This window comes from Denticeps clupeoides, chromosome 4, assembly GCF_900700375.1.
Source record: "Denticeps clupeoides chromosome 4, fDenClu1.1, whole genome shotgun sequence".
Lineage (NCBI taxonomy): Eukaryota > Metazoa > Chordata > Actinopteri > Clupeiformes > Denticipitidae > Denticeps > Denticeps clupeoides.
In genome coordinates this window covers 659,734-679,079 of record NC_041710.1, presented here as the reverse complement: position 1 = coordinate 679,079, position 19,346 = coordinate 659,734, and the positions used below count along the sequence as shown (strand labels likewise).

Sequence of the window (19,346 nt, the reverse complement as noted above, 5' to 3'; positions counted from 1 at the left end):
CCGTGGCACGGCTGAGTAAACAGGTTTTTATTTTCCAATAGAAAAACACGTAGACGCGTCTAGATACCGTATATCCATATATAAAGGATTCTCTGTGCCAATACTAATGGGTTTATTCCATACTGCACATGTATCGGTATACATGCTAATAACACATTATTATTATGATGATTATTATAATGCTATTTGAAGAAAAACGTACATCTGAGCACGGAACTAGAACGCACGGTTTATAGAGCGTACATGATCTGTGTTTCACGCCAAAGTGGCTTAAACACGTGGGATCAATTTCATATGGCGCAACGACTCGCCTTAAAGATCCAGGCAGACCGCTGCCCTCTTACCTCAAACGCTCAGTCCCCAGGCCGGCTGCGCGCTTCTGGTCAACAACCAGTTGGATCAATTGCACATCATGGAGGAAAAAAATAATAATAAACCCGCCCCCTTTTTACACACGTTCAATGCCCAAGTACAGAAAAGGAATAAAAAAAAAAAAAAAAGATCTTTTCACAGAAACTGAAATTGGTCCCACATCGTTACTATGGCAACAAGTAGAGTGACAGAGAGGAGTTGGCATTTGACTGGTCGTAGTCAGGAACAGAGTCCATTAGTGTCCTGAGCTTTGCAGTCTGGAGAGAAAACTGAAGTTTAGTGCTATAATCGAGAGGAAACGAGGACGTGACACGGCGCCCCCTCCGGGACGGGAGCAGCGGGGGCTGCCGCCTCTCGGCAGATTCGTTTGGCGGAGAGAGATAAGCCACGCAGGTAAGAATCGCCCAGGGAGCAGTGCAGAGTACAGTGGGGGGGGGTCACGACAGGGACGCGGCGCCGAGACAGGAATGCATCTGAATAAGTGCCACCGGGGCAGGTCGGGAAGGCCACGCGTGTCTCGGAACATCTCACGGAGGAGAACCCCCTGCAGACCCCGCACACGGGGAGGAACAGTCTGGAAGCTTAAGCTCCACCCCAAGCGACTCGGCGTCATTTTCACTGCACAACATTTCCCATCAGGCCATGCTGAGGGTGAGGAATGAGGTAAGACAGCCATGGAGAGAGGGCGGGAAAGGGGGTGGAGCTTCAGAGCCATGTTGTGCTATGTCATGTCGTCTTCTTCTGAGCAATAGTCCCGCCCCTGAAGAGAGCGAAATACAAATAATTAAAATCACTTCAGAGTAAAAACAGACTTTCAAATGTTAAAAAGCTTAATTTTGTAAAACGTGCCGTTATTATGTTACCATATAAATCAGCCGCTCCAGGAATTAATGGTGTGAACAATTGACCCAAATTCAGCCAATCAGCGCAAATGATTTACATTTTGCACGTTTGTGGAATCAGCGCAAGTTTGGACCTATCGCAGCACGCGCTTCTCACGACTGTGCACCACCAATGTCGCCATGAAAACGCCGAAAAACATTTTTCTACCGCAAAGCACGGAGCGTTGCAGACATGCGGCAGCAGCCGTGGCAAATCACCCTGGGGCTTACTTCAGCAGTTTCACGGCAACGGCCCCGTAATCCGAAGGTTGCCGGTTCGAACCCCGATCCGCCACGGTGCCCCTGCTCACCAAGGGTGACGGTTAAACACAGGGGTCACGTTTCAGCGCGTCACACAATGATTTATCACTTCACCTTCTTTCATGCTGCTGCAAACTCAGGCATTTTAGATCATCGCGAAATCCTGGAGGGACTGGCGGATGTTAACGCTATTAAAGCTATTCGAGTGTTCGGTCACCTTATTGATAACCAGCGTATCAATAACGAAAGATACAGTTTCACACACACTGAGTATAAATTAAGGAAAATTTTCTTAAGCCTAAAACTTGCTAAAATACTTAAAACTGTTCAGAGACAAGCGCAGGAAAGAGACTCGGGCCGTAACAATACGCATCAATGGAAGTGATTGGGGTGACGCCATGTGGCGCCAAACTGAATTGTGGGTCAATCGCGTTGCATCGTCTGTGGCAGAAAGTGTCGTTTTCCCAGCCTGCTTTACTGCGGGTATTTTAACGCAGTCTGCTCACCATCTCAATCTTCTCGTCCAGCATCCTGAAGAACTCCTGCTGACTCTCGGACGAGTGGATGCTGAGAGGCAGAGAAGAAGGGAAAAGACACGCTGTTCATTACAGGCGCGGTCAGGTCTTCATTACATTTACAGCATTCACCCGACGCCCTTATACAACCAGTAGTTACAGGGACAGTCCCCCCCTGGAGACACTCAGGGGTAACTGTCTTGCTCAGGGACACGATGGTAGTAAATTTATGGACTTTGTGGTCTTCTGGGCACCTCACCTGATCTTGTTTCCATTAACCCCTTGAGACTCTTTGTGTTTTCCTCTGTGCAAAAGTGAGCTCTTCTCCTGAAACACACACACACACACACACACAGAATAATGAGACTGCACACACACACACACACACACACACACACACACACACACAGCAGGCTGCATGAAGTCCCGAGCTGCTCCTCCAGAAGGTCTTACCAGGTTCTCCTGGTTGCGTGTGTTCACTCTGTCGTCTTCCACACACTTCATCTTCTCTCCTGACTTGCACTCATCTGCAGAAAGCAGAAGACGAGAGTCATTTCCGCTCCCTGTACGCCATGGAAACGAGGAGCTGAGGGACGTCCATGTTAAGCAGTACGTGCATGAGAGGGGACGACGATAACCACGGTCATAATTATACATGAATATGTATACCCCTTTCATGAAATGACACTCTCGTCAGCTGTGGGGTCTATTAATATAATTTCATGAGAAGTATCTTAATATCGAGGTGTAGGAGTCACCATGCACAGCGCAGCACTTTTCCCACATTTTCTTTACAGCCGTAAAGAATTCTTCACACACACACATAACACCCCATAATGACAATGTTTGCTTGATGTTTATGGCAAATTTATTAGCAGCACCTCTGAGATGGGAAGCGTCAATGGAGCCATTTTAAGATCTCTCCAGACATGCTGAATCGGATTCAAGTCTGGGCTCTGGCTGGGACACTCGAGGACACCCTTTGATATCTTGGCTGTGTGTTTAGGGTCGTCGCCCGCCCAGTCCGAGTTCAGGAGACGCTCTGGAGCAGCTTTTCATGCAGGACGTCGCTGTACATTACTGCAGTTCCCCACAGCGTGATGCTGCCACCACCATGCTCCACGGTAGGGATGGTACTGGCCTGGTGACGAGCGGTGCCTGGGTCCCTCCAAGCGTGACGCCTGCCACTCATACCAAAGACCAGAGAGTTTTGTTCCTCGTGGTGTGAAGAGCGGCTTCGGGCTGGTCCCTCTCCCAAACGTGCCTGATTGCTGGACTGCTGCAGAGATGTCTGTCCACAGAGGACCTCTGAAGCTCTGACAGAGTGACCATTGGGTTCTTGCTCAGTTTAGGTGGCCGGCCAGCTCTGGGTAGAGTCCTGGTGGTTTTGGACCTCTTCCACTTATGGAGGATGGAGGCCACTGTGCTCACTGGGAACATTTTTCTAGAACCTTCCTATTATTGGGTGAACTTTTTTCACGTTGTTATACTCGGTTGTTGTGTGTAGAACTCAAAGGGAAAAGATTTTGGAATAAGGCTGCAACATAACAAGATGTGGAAAAAGTGATGAGCAGTGAATACATTACGGATGCACTGTATGGTACGGATTTTTGGTTTTGTTTGTTCTAAACATTTATGCTCTTGCTTCAGAACATGTCTGGTATATAATAGACTAACAGAATTGGAAAGATTCGGAAAAAAAAAAAAAAACGCTGATTTTTACCTTCAATGTCTCGCTATCAATGTCTGACACAAGCAAGTTAATAAAATGTTTATAACACGCATGAAACTGGATCCGGCTTCTCTGGCCAGCCTGTGTGCTCCTCCGCCATATTAACGATGCTTTCAGAAGCTGCTCCTGTGACATTCACATTAACAGGCGGCGGGGGGGGCGATTCTGAGCAATTAGCTGCCGCCCCCCCGCCGCCACCAGGGTTCCTGGGGAATAATTATCAGCGCTGGGGCATCGTGGGGATCAGGTCCCACCACGCCCCACTGCTGCAAACAGTTAAGGAAGCAGACTCGGTAATCAGAAGGTTGCGGGTTCGAGTCGCCAAGGTGCCACTAATGTCCACTTGACGAAGGTCCCGTCCCCACACACTGCTCCCACTGTTAGCAGCGGTGACTGTTAAATACAGAGGACACGTTTCACCGTGACACCGTGTGCTGCGCTGCTGCGTATCACAATGACAATCACGTCACTTTCTTTTCCACTTGACAATGTCATGAAAAGGATTAGAATATAAAACTAAAGTAACGAATCGTATTGAGAGATCAGGAAGGGGTGGGGTTTAAATCAAAAGGTAGAGGTATGCGCCTCCGTTCACCAGATCGAAATCTGGAACAACCGGACACCCGATGCCACATCAAAAAAATTCCTACGGCAGCGCGCGACTCCGAGCCGATATGAAACCCAGAACATTCGCCTGTTACGCTGCCGAAAAGCCGGAGCGCGGGAGCGGACTGACCGGCGAAGGCGTCGCCGTTGCTGTAGGCCTTCCCCCTGCCCTCCTCCTCCTCGCTGGGCACGGCTGACATCTGCTTGGCCGAGGCGCAGCCCATCACTCTGCTCCCATCAGCTTTCTACATTTCAGAGACCTGCCTCGGGGACGAGAAGAAAAAAACCAAACACTCAGAGCTCCGCCCCCTCTCCCGCCATCAACACTCGTTTTCGGCTTCCAACCAAAATCCCACGCAGGAAGACGTGAAGAAGGGACTCCGTTCCAGGGGAGGATGATCATGCAATGGGACTGAGGGAGTTCGATATTCCATCATGGTCCACTGAAGGCAGCATGATACGATACGTGGACACCATACGATTATATCACAATATACTGTACATATACATTTATATACATATAAAATGTAAAAACTGAGCTGAAATGCAGGATGGAGCGTACGATCTGTGCGGATCCCGTTACGTTAAGAATTTTTCGAGTAAATATCGATATTTGACGTCCCTGTTTCGATACGACATCACCGGGTAAAGTATTGCAGTGTATTATGCTGTATCCATATTTCCTAACAGCCCTACTGGACAGTGCAGACCAGGTTACAACTTCTCTGGCGTCATGGTCCCCACGGCGATAAGCGACACCGCTTCATTTCGACCAATGGTGCGGCGCTCAGAGTTCCTCGCTCTCATTAGGACGATTCTGTACGTGCTGCGCGGGACATGGTTATCCCCATAACTATGAACAAGCGTGGCGTGTATGTAGTACTCGTCGTGTCTTACTAAATATAAATCTACGACAAAAGCCATACAAGAAGTCGCTGTGTGATGCGCGGGACACAGAACACTAATCTCGCTTGTTTAAACCGACTTCCGCTGTGAAATTCTGGGACAAAACTGTTGTATGATGTGTGTCAAAACTGCACCACAATAAAATTGCGTTTATGCAAAACCAATACATGCAACTAAACGACCAAGACGCTGCGATGGACGAGAAAAGCTACATGAGTGCTGTAAAGTTCAACATGTGACAGACTGTAAAAAGAGATAAAATGTGGTGGATAGTATGAATATTTTAATTAAACTTGATGAGCGATTCAATATGACACATATTTACATTTACAGCATTTATCAGACGCCCTTATCCAGTAGACTTATAAAGTAAACTTTGAATGTCTGGGTTATGACAATTTGCATTGACTGTTCTGCAAAATATCTGCAAAAAAACATTGAAATTAAACAATGTTCCACATTATTTTAAATATTAGCACAAGTAAAAGCGCAAAAGAATGACATGACGTGTGTAGAGAAAGAGGCTCTGAGCTGCAGTACAATAGTGTTCGAAAATATCCATAAAGCAATATATCGCGATATTTTACGTGGTGATATCGGATCGATACGGAGACGTCAAATATCGATATCGATATATACAAATTTAGTCCAAACTTCAGTTCTGAGGTATGTCGTGTCGTGAGACCCTTGACAATACACCCCCCTCTCCATCGTTATTTCACTTTTTAATCAGGAATATTTGTGGGTTTTACGCTTTTAGTCGCAGTTACTGTCGGAAAGGTGAATAAAACTTTTGCGCCGTCCTGTCCGTAAGAGAATAAACGATATTAAGACAGTTCGAGAAAACGAAACGCGCTTCCACGCACCGGCCCGGCCTGTAAGACCGGCCCCACAACCCACGACCGACGCGCCGGCTGACGCACTTTCGAACGCGGCGGCGCGGCGTCAACAAAAGGAGGACCGCGGACACGAGGCGGGGGGGCGGCGGCGCGGGTACCTGCCTGGCCCGCCGGCCCGGGGTGGGATGGGGGGGGCTTCCTTTTCAGCGCTCGGCCGCAGGCGACGGGGAGGCCGACGAGGCGGGCCGGGCGAAGGGTCCGGGTCCGAGTCGCTCCGAGCGCCGCTGCCCGCGTCCTGCGTGCGAGTTCCGGCCGGGAGACGCGACCAGTCGAGCGCCGATCCCCGTCCCGGCGCGATCATACCGTAATAATCGACCTCCGAAAACACGAATTCCTCCATTTCCGAGTGGAAACACTCATTATGTAAGAAATAGAGCAAACATTTCAAAAGGCATCCTGGATATTATTTTTTTTATAGTGAAGTGATTGTCACTACAGCAGCACAGCACACGGTGCACACAGTGAAATTTGTCCTCTGCATTTAACCCATCACCCTGAGTGAGCAGTGGGCACCATGACAGGCGCCCGGGGAGCAGTGTGTGGGGACGGTGCTTTGCTCAGTGGCACCTCAGTGGCACCTCGGCAGATCAGGATTCGAACCGGCAACCTTCTGATTACGGGACAGCTTCCTTAACCGCTAGGCCACCACTGCCCCTGAAGTGAAAGTGATTGTCACTTGTGATACATCGCAGCACAGCACACGGTGACACAGTGGGCAACGGGGATTCGAACCGGCAACCTTCTGATTACGGGGCCTTAACCACTAGGCCACCACTGCCTTCCTGTGGAAGTTCAGGAGTCCAATCAGACAAATGAAGAAGGAATAAATGTTTTATCAGAGTGGTGATAACACGAAATAACCCGAAATGTTTCATTACTAACCATATCTGACCATTTATTTTACATAGCATCAGCCACCAGAGACAAAAACACTTCAAGTTTTACTGAAATCAACATGGTCATACAGTTGAAGACACGTGCAAAGTTTATTTCTTACATTATTTTTGTGATTCTACAAAAAAAAAAAAAAAATCAACGTGTGCATCGATTGAACCCATACAATACGCAATCAAATACTTTGGCCACACACACACACACACACACACACACACACACACAAAAGTCTTGATTCCCTCTGTAAAACCAGTGGACACAGCTGAACTATACAACCAGGTCAAAGTCGTCCCTCTAGAAAAAAAAGAAGAAGCAGACGGGCAGGAAAGTACATGAGTTTCATCCCTCTGAACTGGCATCTCTCATGAGAACAAGTTTCGGCTTTTTAAACGTTACCTCATCGTTGTAATTCATAACGTGCTGCTTGATCTTGGAAGAGTCGACCCAGGTGACGAAGTCTTCCATGTTCCTGTAACAGTTACAGAATTGAAATTCAGAGGTGGCAAGTGGCCACGCCTGGGGACGAGAAAATGGGAGGCTCAGTACAAACCTGGTGACCAGGAACGCCGGGTCGGTCACTATTTCAGTTCCGACTCGAATGTCTAGGAGGGAGTCAAGGAGACACCAACCATAGAAGTATTCCTGCCCATCTTCATCTTGGCATACTGCTCATAGACCGCGTAGACCCTGCCTCTTTTTATACATGCACCAGTGTTACCAAGTTTACTTTATATTTCTGCTTTTTTTTCGGCAAATATATATCTGTTATGATATATAGTGGGTAACACACTCGCCTATGAACCAGAAGACCCAGGTTCGAATCCCACTTACTACCATTGTGTCCCTGAGCAAGACACTTAACCCTAAGTTGCTCCAGGGGGGGACTGTCCCTGTAACTACTGATTGTAAGTCGCTCTGGATAAGGGCGTCTGATAAATGATGTAAATGTAAATGTAATTTTCACAAACACTTGGTGCATTTGTGGATCAAGTTGATCTGCAGACTAAAATTAACTGCAAACGGCCATACTTGTGCTGATATTATATTGCAGAACATCACAGCACATATTCGTGGATCGAGTTTCGGGCGGGTTGCGATCAAAGCTTCCAGCAGGGATGAGAACCCCGTGGAGGCCGGGAAGGATACGGCCCTGTTCGATGAAGGTGATGGCGGTCTTCAGGCTCTGGGCCATCCGTAAACGCACCATGACAGTGGGAAGTCGCCTCCTTCAACCCACAAACGCAATACAGTGAACACAGGCTGCAATTAATCACATATTTAATACGACGTGACCCCAGCAACAAGATGAGACCTTACCTGCAGAACGCGGAGGCGCTGACACTGGACGCCAAGGCCAGGGACTGTTTAGTTGGGACTAAACCCACACTGTAGCTGTAAAACACACATAGACCAAAAAAAAATTACATATTAAAACCACTATTCATTCTTTCATTTATAAAAGAGATGTGAAAATGGTCAAGCAAGTTTTGCAAAGTACTTTATAGCACATGAACTTTTTAAAGTGTAGTGATTGTCACATGTGATACACAGCAGCACAGCATACGGTGCACACAGTGAAATTTGTCCTCTGCATTTATCCCATCACCCTGAGTGAGCAGTGGGCAGCCATGACAGGCACCCGGGGAGCAGTGTGTGGGGACGGTGCTTTGCTCAGTGGACCTCAGTGGTACCTTGGCGGGTCGGGATTCGAACCGGCAACCTTCTGATTATGGGGCCACTTCCTTAACCGCTAGGCCACCACTGCCACTGTCCTCTGTATTTAACAATCACCCTGAGTGAGCAGTGGGCACCATGACAGGCGCCCGGGGAGCAGTGTGTGGGGACTGCCTCTAGGGGGCCACCACTGCCCCTTTTGATGGCCTGTTTGATGAAGAGGATGTATTACATCTGATAATGAAGAAGTGGCCTGTGTGGAAGCAACAAAGACCTGATTTCACTGCTGTCCGCTCGTTCTATGAACACACCCCTCATCCACCCCACCCTGACTGTAGCGGCGACAGTGGACTTCAGGAGACGTCAATCAACACCACAGCACCTCGTACCCCAGTGGAGACCTTCAAGTTCCTGGTCACCACCATTTCCCAGAAGGACCAGGAAACAGGCAGGGAAGCTCATCATTTACATTTACGGCATTTATCAGACGCTCTTATCCAGAGCGACTTACAATCAGTAGTTACAGGGACAGTAGTTACAGGGACAGACCTCACAAAGCAGCACAAATTCCGCAGAATGACCAATCAACACGAAGAAAAATGTCAGCGCGTCGCTAAAACCGGCCAATCAGCTCACAGGAAACTGTCAGCGCTTAACTGGTCGTAGCAAATCAGCACGCAGCAAGGACCCGGTTCGGTCATCGGAACCAATACCATTTATTAAACACAAATGTAATGTTTGCTTAAGCATTATGATGTTTCTGCGGGACTTTAACGGGCGAAAACTCACAGTTTCTCCAAGAAAAGCGCGGTGCTCTGAGCTCGGAATCCGTCCTTCTCGTCCAAATCCCGTATTTTCTGCGCCACGTCTCTTATGTTCCGACTCAGCTTGTTGTACCTTAGAATAGCACGACAATTACATTAAAAAAAAGTCCCGAACGCAACACCACAACATGTACTTCGTGACCACAAGGACGCCGACTTTACTTTGTGTAATCCTCGCGCTTCTCAATGTGGTATTTCCGCAGGATTTTCACCTCGTGGAGGTTGTTGTCCACTTCCCACTTGATGAAATCGACCTTTTTTAAGAGCTTCTGCTCGTGGAACTTCAATTTGCGGACCATCGCGAGTCCGAAACGTTGTTTTTCCTGCACAAGAGTCACATGGACGAGAAAACTTCTTCGTCCGCCGACGCGGCGGTGAGTCGGCGGCGTGGTGCTGCCACCTGGTGCATCGGGGGAACTTCACCGCCTGGGCGCTTCAAGCCCACAAGAAGACTTCAAAACTTTTACTGCCATTGTACAGTTACCTGGACAACGAAATTATCTGGCAAGACCACAAAGATGCAAGAAAACAGTTAAAAAACAACTATATAAAAACACTACATACACAATATATAGGTACAAGAGACATGGGGGGTATATGCAAGGACATCATAAAGATAATAAATTAGGGGGGAAGGGCTTTGGTCAGTAAATAAGTGAAACTATTGGATAAATTGGTAATTGCACATTACCAGGATGTTGCACAGGGCCATAGTCAATAGCAGCAGTGAGATGACTGTACGGAAGAAATCTGCACACACACACACACACACAACCAAGTCAGGGGGAGGGGATGGGTGGATGTGACAGTAGGAGGACTTTCAACTTTCAGACATTGAGAGTTGTGACTGGCCATGGGTAGAAGCTGTTCTTTAGTCTGACACAAGACACAACATTTGAGAATGACACAAATTCTGGTTTTCACAAAGTTTGCTGCTTTTGTTACGCTGATTGAGTTAAAATTGCAGACTGGACGCTTCAAAAGGAGGGTGATGCTGGAAATCATTGTCCTTCCTCTGTTTACCCTGGTTACCTGCAAGGAAATAGGTGCAACCATCACTGCGTTGCAATTTATATATCTTGTTATAAAAAGTCCTTCACAGGCGAGGACATTGCTGCTACTAACATCAAGGACGGACTGATATTTTGTAAAAAGTTCAGGGATTGGACCGCTGAGGATCGGGGTAACGTCCTTTTCTCTGTTGTCTCGTGCCAACATTAAAGCATCCTGAGACCATTCATGTGTGGGGCTGCTTCTCATCCAAATGGGGGGTCTCACTCACAATTTTGGTCCGGAACACAGCCATTAATATAGAACGGTACCAAAACATCATCCAACAGCAACTTCTCCCAACCATCCAAGAACAGTTTGGTGAAGAACGACACCTTTTCCAGCATGACGGGTGAGAACGAAGTGGTTCAGGAGCAAAACATGGCCAGGAAACTCCCCAGATCCAATCGAGAACTTGTGGTCAATCCTCAAGAGGATTCTGACGAACTCCAAGAACTGATTGTGAAGGAACGCGTCGCCATCAGTCAGCATTTGGTCCAGAAGTTGATTGACAGCATGTCAGGCTGAATTGCAGAGGTCTTAAAATATGGACTCTTTACATGAACTTGATTGAATTGTGAATAAAAGCCTTGTAGTTATACTTCAATACTCCACAGATACAACTGACAAAAAAACGAATAAAAACGCTGAAGCAGAAAACTTTGTGAAAACCTTTGGCCACGGCTGTATATTAGGGTTGATTCTGGCAGTTTTTCCTGGCAAAAGGTCATCAGGACCAGAGGCAGCGCGTCTCACACCATCACCTTGGGAAGGCCGAGAAGGGAGATAACAGCTCTGAAATCTCGGTTGTTTTGGCACCAATGGGTGCTGCAGGGGGGAGGAGCCACACTGCAAAAGTACGTTGTACCGAGCGAGGGTCCGACATGTCCACTTTACCTGGAGATGTCCAAATCTGCTTGCTCTTTTATTAATCAATCAATCAATTAAGTAATCAAATTTAGTTATAAAGCACACAACCTCAACAAACAACTTTCGTTGACCAAAGTTCTGACAATAAATCAGCAGGTGCCATACATCATATATAGTTAATATATATCGCGCATTATTATTCATGGATCCTGAAATGTACAGGAAGCCATGGGAGAGGGATGCCAGAATGGGAGTAACATGGTCACGTTTTCTCGTCCCCGTCAGAAGGTGAGCTGCTGCATTAAACTGTGACTGACTGAGACCCATGCGTAGCAAGATACAGTAGTCAAGGCGTGATGTAATGAAACCATGAAATACTGTCTCAAACCATTCAGGACAGTGATGTGGCGCCTAACATTAGTAAGGAGTCAAAGTTGATGATCTGTTCATCCAAATTAAAGGACGAGTCAAAAATTTCCCCAAGATTTCTGTCAGACCGATGAGAAAAAGATGCCAGAGATCCAATAACACTGTCATAACACTGTCATAACACTGTCATGAAGAGTTTAGACAAAATACAGTCATTTCTGTTTTGTTTTTGTTCAGACTGAGAAAGTTTATCTCCATCCATGTTTGAACAGTTCAGCAAGGTCTGAATAGATGGATGACTATTTGTTGGGATAGACAGATACATTTGAAGATCATCAGCAAAGCAGTGGATGGCGATTTTGTTCGTCCTGCAGTCCAGGGGCAGTGGTGGCCTAGCGGTTAAGGAAGTGGCCCCGTAATCAGAAGGTTGCTGGTTCGAATCCCGATCCCCACACACTGCTCCCCGGGCGCCTGTCATGGCTGCCCACTGCTCACCAAGGGTGATGGGTTAAATGAAAATGCAAATTTCACTGTGTGCACCGTGTGACAATCACTTCACTTCACTTCAGATAGACCCTAATGGAAGCATATACAGTACTATAAAAAGAGAATTGGACCTAATATGGAGCCTTGGGGTACCCCACAGCCATGAGAAGACATTGTGAATAAATACTTCCCTAGATAGACACAAACACACACTACCTCTGTTATATTGAGTAATATTATCTATCTGTAATATTATCTTTTACTGCACCGTTCCATTTTGCCCAGCAGTATTTGCACTTTTTTTTCTTTGCACATTTATTGTTCATTTCAGCTGTTTAGCACTGTCTGTCTCAATGTTGTCTTCATGTTTTCATGTTATTCAATGTTATTCTTGCACTGCCTGTGTCCCCGGTTTGCACTTTATACAGCCCAGTTTGTCTGTGTCGCACACATGCTCTTTAGGTCAGTATGTGACTTTGTTTAATTGTTCAAATGTTATATGTGGCACCAGGTTCCGGAGAAACGTTATTTCACTACGTTTCCGTCTAACACGTATACAGTGGAAATGAGAATAAATCCTGCCTAACAGGTACGATTGAAACCATTTGAAAACAGAACCTTTAATTCCAGCGCATGTCTCCAGGCATAATAAAAGAGTTACAGTGGTCTACAGTGTCAAAAGAGGCAGTCATGGCCAATTAAACCAGAATGGCAGAATTACCGGAGTCAGCAGCAAAAGCAAAACACTCTTATAAGAGCAGTCTCAGTGCTGTGTCGTGCCTTAAAACCAGACTGAATTTTGACCCCATTAAAACCATATATTTATACTATTCCTCATTCATATTTTATTAAAAGTCAATCAGTCTAAGAATGAGCTGATCAGAATACATTTCGCTGCATGGTGTATTTGTATAGCTACGTATGTGACAATTAAAGACTCCTGTCCTTTCACCACAGAAGAACGGCCAAACTCAAACGGTGCAAATCAAATTAACGTTTCATAAGACAAATTTACAACGTATGAAATACCCATCTCACCGAAACAAATTTACAAGCAGGAAATGCAGAGTTGAAATGGAAAGGAAACTTTCTATGAAGTATGTAAACAGGGTGTGGCCTGACCCAGGCATGGGGACAAGGACGTATGTATAAGTGAAGTGATTGTCATGTGACCCAGTGTGACCACTTTTCAAACTTTTCTCCCCCATAAACCCCACTAATCCATGACTCCTGGGACCCCAATCTGATATTTGGCCATTACAAAAACCATGTGACCCAGGCTGCAGGATGAAGGGGTTACAGGTTCCATGTTTCACCGTGGACGTGGACGTTGCAGGATGAAGGGGTTACAGGTTCCATGTTTCACTGTGGACGTGGACGTTGCAGGATGAAGGGGTTACAGGTCCATGTTTCACTGTGGACATTGCAGGATGAAGGTGTTACAGGTCCATGTTTCACTGTGGACATTGCAGGATGAAGGTGTTACTGGTTCCATGTTTCACCTGAACGTGGACGTTGCAGGATGAAGGGGTTACAGGTCCATGTTTCACTGTGGACATTGCAGGATGAAGGTGTTACTGGTTCCATGTTTCACTGTGGACGTTGCAGGATGAAGGTGTTACTGGTTCCATGTTTCACCTGAACGTGGACGTTGCAGGATGAAGGGGTTACAGGTCCATGTTTCACTGTGGACATTGCAGGATGAAGGTGTTACTGGTTCCATGTTTCACCGTGGACGTTGCAGGATGAAGGGGTTACAGGTCCATGTTTCACTGTGGACGTTGCAGGATGAAGGTGTTACTGGTTCCATGTTTCACCTGAACGTGGACGTTGCAGGATGAAGGGGTTACAGGTTCCATGTTTCACCTGAACGTGGACGTTGCAGGATGAAGGTGTTACTGGTTCCATGTTTCACTGTGGACATTGCAGGGATTTCACTGCGACGATGGCAGATCGACCCGTCAGACGAGTCTGTCAGGCTTGACTCAGCAGACGGCTGACCTGTTTAAAACTGGTCATACCAGCTAAATATCCACAGCCTCCTTGTACCAGAACACCACCACTCCCAACTAGAGCAGGAAGGGGAGACGCGGCGCGGTACTCCCACCACCTCCACTGGCTCCGGCTTCTCCAGAGGTGCCTCCATGCTGAAGGTGAGTAGACTTTTATAGAATATAAAAAGATGAAATTGGCCTAAATGGCATTTTATCTGCCTCGCATGGTGATCGGTTCCGTCCTGATGGCCTCATAAATGTGCCAACGTGTCATCTCGTGGTGAAATTTCCCGTCTCGTTGGTGGTTTTGTTGCTTTACGGCTATAATGCCAGTTGTGCAAAATCAAATATTTAATCGTTGCTCAGAGCCGTTTTAATGACTGCTGTAATTGTGCCGCATGTTGGTCGGCCGGCTTGTATTTGTTCTTGAAGGCCAACTCCCTTGAACACAATAACCGGCACCAGCTGACGTTTCAGCGCGTGTGTGTGTGTGTGTGTGTGTGTGTGTGTGTGTGTGCGCGAGTGTGTGTCGGTATTGTGACAGCAGTCGCAGATTCCGTGGGTGCAGCAGTCAGCTGTAGGAACGGATCAGGACGTGTGAGTCCGCCGGGTGTGGTCCGGCCGGCACACAGAGTGGGGATTGTGCTGCCGGGGGCCAATGAGAGGCGCGGCGGGCTCCTCCCTCCCCAGGCCGGGCTCCACCACGAGGCCCGTGTTCACCGCGGGTGCGGGGAAAGCTGCGGAATATCCTCTTACCATCCGGCGAGGGCGTGGCCGGCCAGGGGCTGAGCAGGAGGTATCTCACCACGTGTCATCTGCTCTGTGGAGGCCCTCATTACCGTCGAGGAGAATTAAGAACCTGATGCCGGGTAACGGGGTTTGGTGAGTTCGCGGCAGTCGGGGTTTTTTTTATCTTTCCGTGTGAAACAGGCGCTTTCTGTGCTTCTAGTTTCTTCCTTCGCTTCCAGTCGGTTAGTCTGAGCTGCGTGAGGAAATCCTGTTTCAGGAGCCACTTCTCTCTCCAGCAAGTCACAAACGCGTCCTTAACTCATATTTCAAATTCGAAATCCAAATTCAAATTTTATTTGTCACGTACATAGTCGTACGCGGTATGACATGCAGTGAGATGCTTTTAGCGACTGTACAGACCTCAATATCGCAAATATTGCAAACATAACCAAATCTAAAATATGTGTAACAGGTAGGGTGAAGGTGTGCAAATGAGTGAAAGTCAACGCATAAAGATTTTTTAAAAAAAGAGTAAAAAGATCAGAGATTTGATTTTGTGCAAAGAGTCCAGAGTGGTTGAGAGTGAAATTGCTGGAGTGGATTGGAGTTCTATGTAGTGTTGTGGTTGTTGAAGCTCGTATAACCTGCGGGAAGAAGCTCCTCCTCATCCTCTCAGTGTTGGACTTCCCTGATGGTAGCAGCAGAGAGAAGAGTCCCATGCTGGGGCGGCTGAGGTCCTTCACCATCTTCCCATATTTCAGAAATCCATACACGATGTGGAACCTGCAGAACTCTGGTCCAGTGCTCGTCCGTCAACTGATCGATCGATCGGACGTCTTTAATACCAACAAAATATACATTTTAAATGCTTCTTTGTTGGACTGGACTGCGTGACTCGTGGTCAAAGAGGCCTGTGACCATTTTAGAATTGGTTTGTGGTTTGATCAAAGGCTGTTCAAGGTCCATTTAATACAGGTTCGGGCCTGAAGGTTTTTGCTCAGTATTTGCTCATTTTATAGATTTATAACTTCATACACATTTTTCTCCTGTGATTCCCCGTCGGATGTGACGTTTTTTTGGGGCTCAGAATGGCGGTCGACTTGAACAGTTATTTGCCGCTTTGTTTCTGCCTCACCAGTCGACCGTTCAGCGAAGTCCCCCCTCCTCAGCCGTGGACCCTGCCGTCACCATGCTGACCTCTCCGGCCAAGCTGAAGTACGTGTCCCTGGCCGTCCTGGTGCTGCAGACCACCTCGCTGGTGCTGACCATGCGCTTCTCCCGCACGCTGAAGGAGGAGGGCCCGCGGTACCTGGCCTCCACGGCGGTGGTGTGGGCCGAGGCCCTGAAGATCGCTGCCTGCCTGCTGCTGGTCTTCAGCGACCTCAGTGAGTCCCTCAGACTCCCTGCAGTGGTCCTGGTCCTGGATCAGATGCTGGGAATCACTTCCTTGTGTGTGACTGTAGGATGGACAGTGAAACGTGTCCTCTGTATTTAATTCTTGGTGAGCAGTGGGCACCATGACAGGCGCCCGGCGAGCAGTGTGCAGGGCCACCGCCAGGCCACCACTGCCATGTGCTGGAAAAAAAAGAAAAGAATACACACACACACACACACACACACACACACATATATATATATATACCATAAGAAAAATGGTAAAATAAACATTAAAACTAAATGAAGCACCACGCAAAAAAAAAAAAATATTATATATATATATATTTTTTTTTGTGTTGACTTTTTTTAGTGTTGACAAACACATGCCAGCCGCCAGCACATGGCCTGTCATGGTGCCCGGCGAGCAGTGTGCGGGGCCACCGCCAGGCCATGTGCTGGAAAAAAAAGAAAAGAATACACACATATATATATATGTGTGTGTGTGTGTATTCTTTTCTTTTTTTTCCAGCACATGACCTGCCGGTGGCCCTGCACCCCGCAAAAAAAAAAAAAAAAAAAAACCCACTTTTTTTAGTGTTGACAAATAAAAAAACGAGACTAAATGTGGTTTACAAAATAAAAAGTGAAAAATTCGTTAGCATTATTTCCTTTCATTTTAAATATTATTACGTAACATTTTTGTTTCCTGTGTCTCCCATCCGGTCGCACAGACACTTTCACAATTCCCCCTTGCGTGTGGGATATACAGCATAATAACAACACGATTCATTGTAAGGAAATAGCATCTTGTCTCAATGAAAATGAAGAGATATTTTATTACACTTTTTATTTTGTAATCCACATTTAGTCTCGTTTTTATTACTGGACAATATTACATGATATATTAGCCTGGTAAAACTTTTCAGTAAATGATTTTATTTTACAGTGACAAAAATATGAGGATTCTTTTTATCAATTTCTTTCAGACAAAGAACATGAAGCAAATATGTAAAAAAAAAAAAAAAAACCTTCAGTAAAACATACTTTCAAAAGATTCCTCCAACTAATGAAGGTCCCGTGCCCACACACTTCTCCCCGGGCGCTTGTCATGGTGCCCACTTTCACCAATGGAGACGGTTAAATACAGAGGACACATTTCACCGTGTCACTGTGTGCTGTGCTGCAGTGTTTCACATTGACAGTCACTTCACTTTCTTCACCTTCTTTTCTCACGTTCTTATTCATTTTTCTCCATCACAGGAGCTTCTACCCGGAGGTCTGGTGCTTCTCACATTCACATAGATTTTTGTTTCAGACTTCAGCCTCCGTGCTCTGAACTCCACGCTGAAGGATGAAATCCTGGACAGGCCCCTGGACACCATCAAGCTGGCCATTCCCTCGGTCATCTACACCCTCCAGAACAACCTGCTGTACGTGGCCCTCTCCAACCTGGATGCTGCCACCTACCAGGTGGGTTGTTTCTAGAACAACGGGTTAAATTCGGCTCTGCGGAATCCAGCGCCACCTGCAGGCCCCAGCATGCAGTAGCCTAGCGGGTAACACACTCACCAATGACTCACCTATGACCCAGAAGACCCAGGTTCAAACCCCACTTACCATTGTGTCCCTGAGCAAGACACTTAACCCTGAGTGTCTCCAGGGGGGGGACTGTCCCTGTAACTACTGACTGTAAGTCGATCTGGATAAGGGCGTCTGGTAAATTCTGTACATGTAAATGTAAGGAAGTTGAGGTGTGTGATGGTCACCGATGACGCAGTGTCTCCGTCTGGCACCAGGTGACGTACCAGCTGAAGATCCTCACCACAGCCCTGTTCTCCGTGGTCATGCTGGGGAAGAAGCTGGGTCTCTACCAGTGGCTCTCTCTGCTCATCCTGATGGCTGGAATCGCTCTGGTCCAGGTAAATTATTAATTGCCCCTAATTCTTGACATAAAAATAAAATAAAATAATTCTTGTTGAGAAGCTGGATGTTATTGGAGAACCGTGTCTGTTAACTCCCAGTGGCCCACGGACACCGCTGCAGACCCAGAGGCCACAGACGCCTCCTCGGGGTCACAGTTCATGGGAGTCTCGGCCGTGTTGGCTGCCTGCTGCTCCAGTGGTTTTGCCGGCGTGTACTTTGAGAAGATCCTCAAGGAAACGAAGCAAAGCGTCTGGGTCCGAAACATCCAGCTCGGTGAGAGCTGCAATAATGCGTTGGGCAGGGAACCTTCACCAAGGTTCTAGACCTTAATTAGGTTCCTGATCGACTGCCATTTTGAAAGGTCTGGTAGGTTCAGATGATGCCCGGCAGTACGGTTATTAAAATGGACCATCGCTAGATGGACCATTTATCAGACTGGGGTGCTGGTGCATTGTTCTGCTGCACAGCGACACCTGATCTTCATGAAAACAGGTTCCTCATCGCTGCTAAAAGAACACTCGTGTCGCGGTGTACATGTTCTACAAGGTGCAGGTAACAATGACGGAAGTGAATTGTACGACATGCAAATCTCTCCTCAGGTTTGTTCGGCCTCGTCTTTGGCTTGACTGGCATGCTTGTTGTTGACGGGGAGAAGGTGCGAGAGTCTGGAATGTTCCAGGGCTACAACAAAATCACGTGGGCCGTGGTTGTGCTGCAGGTAAATTAGATGAAAAGTGAAAGTGACACTGGTGACACGGTGAAATGTGTCCTCTGCTTTTAACCCGCTGCTCTTATCCTTTAAATTAGCATGTTGCATTTAAACGCTTCACATTTTACGCCATCTGCCAGGCTCTCTCGTGCCCAGTATAGTAATTATCTATATTAATTATCTGTGGTAATTATATATAGTAATTACCTGTACTAATTATCTATAGTAATTATCTATAGTAATTACCTGTACAAATTATCTATAGTAATTATCTG

At 46.9% G+C, this 19,346-nt stretch overlaps 3 protein-coding genes across 6 annotated transcripts in view; 1 reads left to right on the top strand and 2 right to left on the bottom strand.

Moving 5' to 3' along the window:
* Nucleotides 1-12: 12 nt before the first annotated feature.
* Nucleotides 13-6,468, bottom strand: LOC114788333 (uncharacterized protein C1orf21 homolog). Of its 3 annotated transcripts, none has more exons than XM_028976808.1 (6): nt 6,271-6,468; nt 4,498-4,631; nt 2,483-2,556; nt 2,289-2,356; nt 2,021-2,081; nt 13-1,132 (listed from the first exon to the last, which is right to left on the bottom strand). In XM_028976808.1, the coding sequence occupies exons 2-6, from the start codon at nt 4,589-4,591 to the stop codon at nt 1,094-1,096; spliced, it is 336 nt and encodes a 111-aa protein (XP_028832641.1). In that variant the 5' UTR covers nt 4,592-4,631; nt 6,271-6,468; the 3' UTR covers nt 13-1,093. The 3 variants fall into 3 exon arrangements, with proteins under 3 accessions (XP_028832641.1, XP_028832642.1, XP_028832643.1); XM_028976809.1 differs by having other exon boundaries at nt 4,498-4,627; XM_028976810.1 differs by having other exon boundaries at nt 4,498-4,627; nt 6,275-6,468.
* Nucleotides 6,469-7,046: 578 nt separating this feature from the next.
* Nucleotides 7,047-9,863, bottom strand: imp3 (IMP U3 small nucleolar ribonucleoprotein 3). The gene is made up of 7 exons (XM_028977891.1): nt 9,727-9,863; nt 9,530-9,637; nt 8,384-8,458; nt 8,213-8,292; nt 7,617-7,668; nt 7,463-7,535; nt 7,047-7,360 (listed from the first exon to the last, which is right to left on the bottom strand). The coding sequence occupies exons 1-7, from the start codon at nt 9,861-9,863 to the stop codon at nt 7,334-7,336; spliced, it is 552 nt and encodes a 183-aa protein (XP_028833724.1). The 3' UTR covers nt 7,047-7,333.
* Nucleotides 9,864-14,375: 4,512 nt separating this feature from the next.
* slc35a3b (solute carrier family 35 member A3b) overlaps nt 14,376-19,346 on the top strand; it is a 6,397-nt gene continuing 1,426 nt past the window's right edge. Inside the window, exons 1-6 of one of the 2 annotated variants that reach the window (XM_028977082.1) lie at nt 14,376-14,492; nt 16,201-16,447; nt 17,755-17,909; nt 18,236-18,358; nt 18,461-18,635; nt 18,962-19,080. In XM_028977082.1, the coding sequence (XP_028832915.1) occupies nt 14,484-14,492; nt 16,201-16,447; nt 17,755-17,909; nt 18,236-18,358; nt 18,461-18,635; nt 18,962-19,080 (828 nt within the window). In that variant the 5' untranslated portion in view covers nt 14,376-14,483. Of the gene's footprint in view, nt 14,493-14,762; nt 15,216-16,200; nt 16,448-17,754; nt 17,910-18,235; nt 18,359-18,460; nt 18,636-18,961; nt 19,081-19,346 lie in introns of those variants that run through there. The other variant, XM_028977083.1, reaches the window with a different exon arrangement.

Bases quoted from the DNA above. Each gene is read 5' to 3' on its own strand.
- LOC114788333 (XM_028976808.1), bottom strand. From the start codon at position 4,591: ATGGGCTGCGCCTCGGCCAAGCAGATGTCAGCCGTGCCCAGCGAGGAG. The intron at 2,557-4,497 runs GTCAGTCCGCTC...TGCTTTCTGCAG, and splicing joins CAACGGCGACGCCTTCGCCG to ATGAGTGCAAGTCAGGAGAG. The intron at 2,357-2,482 runs GTAAGACCTTCT...TGTGTGTTTCAG, and splicing joins CACGCAACCAGGAGAACCTG to GAGAAGAGCTCACTTTTGCA.
- imp3 (XM_028977891.1), bottom strand. From the start codon at position 9,863: ATGGTCCGCAAATTGAAGTTCCACGAGCAGAAGCTCTTAAAAAAGGTC. The intron at 9,638-9,726 runs GTAAAGTCGGCG...TGCTATTCTAAG, and splicing joins AAGCGCGAGGATTACACAAA to GTACAACAAGCTGAGTCGGA. The intron at 7,361-7,462 runs GTAACGTTTAAA...TTTTTTTTCTAG, and splicing joins TTATGAATTACAACGATGAG to AGGGACGACTTTGACCTGGT.